Consider the following 6505-nt stretch of genomic DNA (forward strand, 5'->3'; position numbering starts at 1 on the left):
TGCACCTACCACCTTCGCGATCTGAGGATATTTCTTCGTTGTTCTCACAGCGGCTTGGGCGGGAGGGAGTTATCAGAAAGTACTATAATAACTCGCAGATGATTCGTGAGCGCGCCATCTCATCTGATCCTCGTACTCACCCTGCTCGGTCTGTTGGTGGTGTGGTGGGAAGAACGGCCTCTGATGACAGGTCGGGTTGGATGACGCGGTTGCTCCCGAGTCATCCATGATCCATTCTTTCCCGGGCGCGCTTTGTATCTCTTGAGCCCAATCAGGGAATGGGTCCGGGCTTCATTCAACATTGATGTGAGGTCGGTCGGGTTGGGTTCCATTGGTAAGATTCCGTGAAAAGGGAAAAAAGAGGAAGTGGAATTTCATGTTAAGCACTTTTCAAAGGGTCGAAGCCGCATGAGGAGCCCGGTGAGATGACAATACCTCTCCTTGGATTGGGCAACGCGATCGAGTCATGCAGAGAGAGGTGCAAAGCATTCCAATCATCATCGCTTTACAGAGGTCTTTGGGTCGATAGATCCAGTTTCCAAACAGGTTTGTCGTGTCTGCACGCATGCAAGGGGGCGGAAGCGGATGAAGCGGCGATGCGCAACTTCATTCTTGCTTCCAAGTTGTCCAAGCAGAATGCCAGCCAGCCAGGCGGTCAGGCTGGGACATTCATCCACACTGCTACCTACCTATCCCTCTGCAAGTGGTAACCTGAAGAATAGAAATCCATCTGAACTACAATGTATAAGAGCTGGTTGATGCCAACCAAATACAAAAAATAAAATAAAATAGAAAGTGATGAGTAGCGGAGAACCACTTTTCCCTTAGATTCTCCACGGACCACTGAGCAGCCTGACCAATCTATCCTTCACCATCATCTGATCCCGGCTTTTCCCTCCCCTCAATCCCCCTCCTCCCCTCACACTGCCGCTCGGTCCGACCGCCGGACCAGGTGATCTTATCATATCTGATGCTCTCCTACACTGCGTAATATACGACATCCCGGTCACTTGCCATACTATCTTCCTTCCCACTGCATCCCCACCCACCTTCCGCAACCACCACGCCTCTTTGGGGTGAACTCCTGCAGTCGAAGCCTTCTCTGCAGTAAGGCTAGGGGCACCGACACTCGATATCACTTCCCCTCCCCCCACCTTCATCTCTTTCTCTACCCTTGGTCGTCCGCCGTGTGTAACCAAGTATCTGTCAATGGACTGCCTGGGGCGCAAGGCACAAACTTTTGTCACCACTTAAACTTGCCCGACAGGCAACATCCGCCCGCATTCGACCTAACGATTGGTGCTGGATAGAAGCAAATTTCGACTTTTTTTCCTTTTCTCTCTCATCCAAGTACTCATATCTATTCGCTGCTGCAACTCTACGGGTGCCACACTTCCCTTCTCGGCCACGGGCGTTCAGCCCATAGGCTAAGTCCTAGCTTCCCACACCGACTTGCATAAGTGCGGCCTGTCGATCGTGGTCAGTGGTGCGAATCATCGTGAGGGTCTGATTTGTGACTGGAAGCCTTGGAGCTCAGCCCCTTGTGCTTCCTCCTGCACCATAGATCTGGCGATCCACGCGTTGCGCTGTGTATCGACTTGACTGTCTGCATCTGGTTACCTGACGCAGGACTGGTACCCAAACCCATCTGACCTTGATTCAGTGTCCACCAGTCTATTAGCTCTGCCGTTCTGACTTATACCCCTCATCGGGGTTTATTCCTAGTCTCTGCGCTACTCGGATTCCTCCTTTTCGTTGGTCGCCTGTTGATTGCTTTTTCTCTTGTCAGTGGATCTGGCTGGTTCAGGTCGCAGAGACTCCTTTCCGTCCGCGCAGCCTCGCAAGCGTCAGCTTCTCGCCTTTTCTCTTCCATGTCGATGCTTCAGCTTTAACACTATTCAACCTCCTATCCACATCCTACCTTCGCCTCCAGAAATACTCACAACTAGAAACGAACTCTCCCACGGTCGCTTGCAGTAAATGGACCTTACCCTCAGTGCGATTCCACCACTCCATCATACATCATTCAACCCGGCACACCCGCGATGCCCTTACTCGATTACCGCTCGAAAGTTTCATATGGCACAATCAGTCAAATGGATCAATACAACGAAGAGGAAGGAGAGCATCTTCTCCAAGCAGGATATGTAGCAGGTGGGCATGACAGCGATGTAGAGTCCTCGGGGGATTCTGTACAGGAGGGTGTCAGGAAGATTGAAGCAATCAACCTGACCTGGACCACACGGTCTTTGATCATAGCATATATCAGGTATGTGTCTCTGGTGTTTGTGAAAGGGAACTGAGATCTTGATTGCGTATCTGTACTAACTATTCTGAAGCATATTCCTAATGGCATTTTGTACATCACTTGAGGGTCAAACCGTAATGTCCCTCTCGGCATATGCTACAAGCGCTTTCAGCAAACATTCGTTGATCTCAACCGTTCTTGTCGTTCAGAATGTTGTTAATGGTCGGTACACTGTCTGAGGCCGGATACCCCTAGTTCTGGCTGACCGTTCATCGCAGCTGTCATCAAGCCACCAATGGCAAAAGTCGCCGATGTGTTCGGCCGTTTCGAGGCCTTTTGCGTCAGTATAATGATATACGTTCTCGGATACATCCAGATGGCTGCATCAACCAATGTTCAGACATACGCCTCAGCCCAAATCTTTTACTCCGCCGGTTCAACTGGCTTGCAAATATTGCAACAGGTCTTTATCGCCGACAGCAGTAGCCTCCTCAACCGTGCACTTCTTGCACTCTTACCGGAGCTTCCCTTTCTAGTGACAGTCTGGATCGGGCCGACGATTGCAAACGCGGTGCTTGAGCATACCTCATGGCGCTGGGGCTACGGCATGTGGTCAATAATCTTGCCCGCTTCGTTCCTTCCCTTGGCCCTCTCACTCTTGTTGAACCAGCGCAAGGCCAAGCGGCTGAACCTCATAAAGCCCAGGAGCGCTCACCGTCGAGGATTCTTTGCCGCTGTTCGCCACACTTGGTATGATCTTGACATGTTTGGCTTGATTTTGCTGTCCGCGGCAGTCACGTTGATTTTGGTTCCCTTGACACTGGCCGCCAATTCCAAGAATGGGTGGAAGAACAACAGCATCATCGCCATGATCATAGTTGGCATAGTCTGTCTCTGCGCTCTTCCCGCCTGGGAAAGCTCGAAGAAGTTGGCTCCCAAGCCCTTGCTTTCCTTGCACCTCCTCAAACAGCGTACTGCTCTGGCAGGTTGTACTTTGGCTTTCTTCTACTTCAGTATGTCAATCTTTCCGAATTACCACGAGGCTGATACTCGACCATGCTAACATTACTGAAGTGGCATTCTATTTCTCCGTTCAGCCGTACCTCTACTCTTATCTCCAAGTTGTCCAGGACTACGATGTAGCGACGGCGGGCCGTGTGACCCAAACCTTCGCTTTCACATCCACTATTGCCGCCTTTGGAGTCTCGATCTTAATTAAATATACACGACGTTACCGCGTCTACGTCACAATTGGCTGCGTGATATACATTTCTGGGATATTCCTGATGTTGACTTACCGGAGAGAGGGAAGCTCACCAGCTTTGATTTTGGGGACCCAGGTGATAGTCGGGGCGGGCGGTGGGCTTCTCAATGTACCTGTCCAACTGGGTGTTCAGGCCTCCGCCAGCCACCAAGATGTTGCAGCCGCCACGGCAATGTTCCTTACCTCCATGGAAATGGGCGGTGCCGTAGGAGCCGCCATTTCGGGCGCCATCTGGACACATCACATTCCACGCAAACTACAACAGTACCTTCCTGATGAGGCCAAGGCAGATGTTGGAGAAATATTCGGAAAGTTGACCAAAGCACTTTCTTATCCCATGGGCTCGCCCGCGCGAGTGGCCATCAATCGGGCCTATCAGGAAACCATGAACAAACTCTTGGTTCTGGCGCTGATTGCGACCATCCCATTGATCCCGCTGAGCCTTCTCATGTCCAATTATCGGCTCGACAAGGTATGACACCCTGAAACCTGTGGTGCTTATATGACTAACGGGAGCAGATGAGCGAAACCTCGACGCATGAGCCCATTCCTGCAGAAGCCGAAGCGGATGAGCCTGAATCCGAGGCACACTCGAAACGATCTGAGCGTTAGGAGGTGTCTAAAATGGTTCTTGTGCATGTATAGACACATGTATACGAAACTGCTCTCACGGGGAACAGCGAAAAATGCTTGTCGCCTAGCATCTTCCCTGTCGATCTCCGCGCCAACGCGCGGTAACCCTAGTGTACTAGGGGTCAACAGGCGGCCACCTCCCGGCCGTTACATCGCACCATCCCGTTCGATCGACTGGTCATGGTATGGGGCCGACACGACCGTTACCCTGGCTTGAATTGGCTTGCAAGGGTAAATTGTATATGAAGTTATGACACCTGAGCTGCAATGGTGAGAAATGAATGGTCACCGGCAGAACGACAATGCGATTGCTTTTGATTGAAATTTGTATAGATGACATGATTAGATTAGATGACCTTTTGTGAATATTTGTACTTATCAGCGAGTCAGCCAGCATACATACACATGGGACTTGGGACACCACAAAGGGATTTTGCCGTAGTGGGCTTAAGAGGGGCGGCAGCGCCGCGGAGGGTGAAGTCGATGGAAGGTGGATAGACAGACCAGACTAGCTAGGTACTCCTTACCTACTCCGCCTAGTCGACTTACTAGTGACTTAGTATCCTGAGGTGACCTGCGGGAAGTCATGAAACTTAGCGTCTTGCCGAATTATTTGAGTGGTGGATAGTCATGCTGGAAGTTGGGAGGACAATGCGCTATGCTACAGATAATATCCAAGAGGCAGGCTGTCCTTGAATCTATGATCACGTGTGGTTGATTGTGTCTGTCTCGATTGGCATTTCCTAATGTGCCAGCAAAGTTCTTCATGCTAAATAACGGATCGTTGCTCACTATGGTTTGTTCTCCTTCGGCGCGTAGGAGTCGAAACGACTAACACAGCAGTGGTCTAGCCAGACTCGGGAGCTGTGACCGCCCAGGCGGTCAGCTGCAATTGGTCCAAACAGGACTAGTGTCACAAAAGTAGTAGGTGGATTACTCACGTGATGGGTACTGTCTCATACCGCTCTATACCATTTTATCTCGTCTATCTCACCTTTTTGGATCAGGATGGTGGTAATCTCAGTACCTTACTTGGTAAAGCACCGTAGGCCTAGCCGGAGCTAGATCCACGGGCGGTAGTTACCCATCGCCTCGGCGCTGTTTGTACAGACACTATAGATGCTTTGTTTCTTCTCGAGAGCAACCCTTTGTCTGCTACGGCTTCTTGCTCGGTCTCGTCGATCAAAATTTCAGGATCCTGGCTGTTTGTGTTTCAGCCAGGGTAGCTGTGTTCATCTGTGACTCCCTATCGATCCTTTCTCTAACTTGTGCCTCTCTTGCACAGCTGATTGTTGCCTCTTATCTTCTCTGCCAGAGCTGTCGCAAAACCCCTCTGGTATTGGTCACCTCCTGGCACATGATGCAGCCCGGCGACCCTTGGAACCAGTCTGCAGGGCCGTAACAGATGCTGTCAACACAGCATAGCACCCCTAAAGGAGCTTGAGGACGACGCAGAGGAAGCTCCGTCCAAGGGCTAAGGTACTTCATTGAGTAGCGATGATTTATTTGACTGCGTTCTTCATGGTGATGTGTGTGTTTTGTTGTAAACGGGTGCCTGGAAGACATATGCGTGGCACTTATAATATTTTGACTTCGGGGCCTGAATTCGATGAAATGGGTTGACCACGGAGCCGACAGCGCTATGTTTCATCGTCCTCTTTAGTTGGACGGGAGATTATGAAGAGATAGGAAAAGGAGAAGAGAATGGGAATCAAAGATATTTAAACAGGTAGAGAATAAGATACATTGTGTTGCTGCTTTCTTTAGGTTTACTTAATGATTGAGCTATGTTAGGTATGTACTGTACATTACAACAGCAGCAGGAGCTAAATAATTGAACAGAGCTCCAGGCTCTTGTTACTACTAGGTACCTGCTACCTGCCTTACTTACCTACCTAGCCTACCTAGCCTGCCTACCTTACCTTACCCACAACTAAGTACTGGCTGCTAACGGTGCGGATTGCCCCATTGCAGCTCTCCCACATTGGCTGGCTTCACCAACTCCAGCCCAGCCCATTCAATCCCATCCATCCACACCTCCTCCTCCTCCCTCCCTCCACTCTCTGTCTGTCTCTCTCCCCATCTCTCCGTCTCCCTCCCTCCCTTCCTCAGGCTCCTCCTCCACCCTCCCAATTATTCCTATTATCCTTTCACCGTCAAACTGTCACCACAACGCACACCCATCGATTGATTCTATTTGTGAACTTAAGCTCTTTGTCTTTCCTCATCACCTGCGACCTCTGCTCTGTCCTATCTTAGCCGCCGTACTCTTTTCCGATCACCTACCTCCCTTACCATCTCATCTTTCTGCCTCCCTTTTAATCAATCTCTCTTATTCTAATCCACCTCCCACACCCCCC

At 50.5% G+C, this 6505-nt stretch overlaps 1 protein-coding gene across 1 annotated transcript; it reads left to right on the forward strand.

Moving 5' to 3' along the window:
- Positions 1 to 1603: 1603 nt before the first annotated feature.
- Positions 1604 to 4224, forward strand: mirC (siderochrome-iron transporter MirC). The gene is made up of 5 exons (XM_025677442.1): positions 1604 to 2269; positions 2340 to 2470; positions 2527 to 3261; positions 3323 to 3984; positions 4032 to 4224. The coding sequence occupies exons 1-5, from the start codon at positions 2046 to 2048 to the stop codon at positions 4122 to 4124; spliced, it is 1845 nt and encodes a 614-aa protein (XP_025521672.1). The 5' UTR covers positions 1604 to 2045; the 3' UTR covers positions 4125 to 4224.
- Positions 4225 to 6505: the final 2281 nt, after the last annotated feature.

The sequence above is a fragment of the Aspergillus japonicus genome (assembly GCF_003184785.1).
Source record: "Aspergillus japonicus CBS 114.51 unplaced genomic scaffold BO86scaffold_145, whole genome shotgun sequence".
Lineage (NCBI taxonomy): Eukaryota > Fungi > Ascomycota > Eurotiomycetes > Eurotiales > Aspergillaceae > Aspergillus > Aspergillus japonicus.

Coding starts and splice junctions, on each gene's coding strand:
- mirC (XM_025677442.1), top strand. CDS start 2,046: ATGCCCTTACTCGATTACCGCTCGAAAGTTTCATATGGCACAATCAGT. Junction 2,270..2,339: donor TTGATCATAGCATATATCAG/GTATGTGTCTCT, acceptor ACTATTCTGAAG/CATATTCCTAATGGCATTTT. Junction 3,262..3,322: donor TTTGGCTTTCTTCTACTTCA/GTATGTCAATCT, acceptor ACATTACTGAAG/TGGCATTCTATTTCTCCGTT.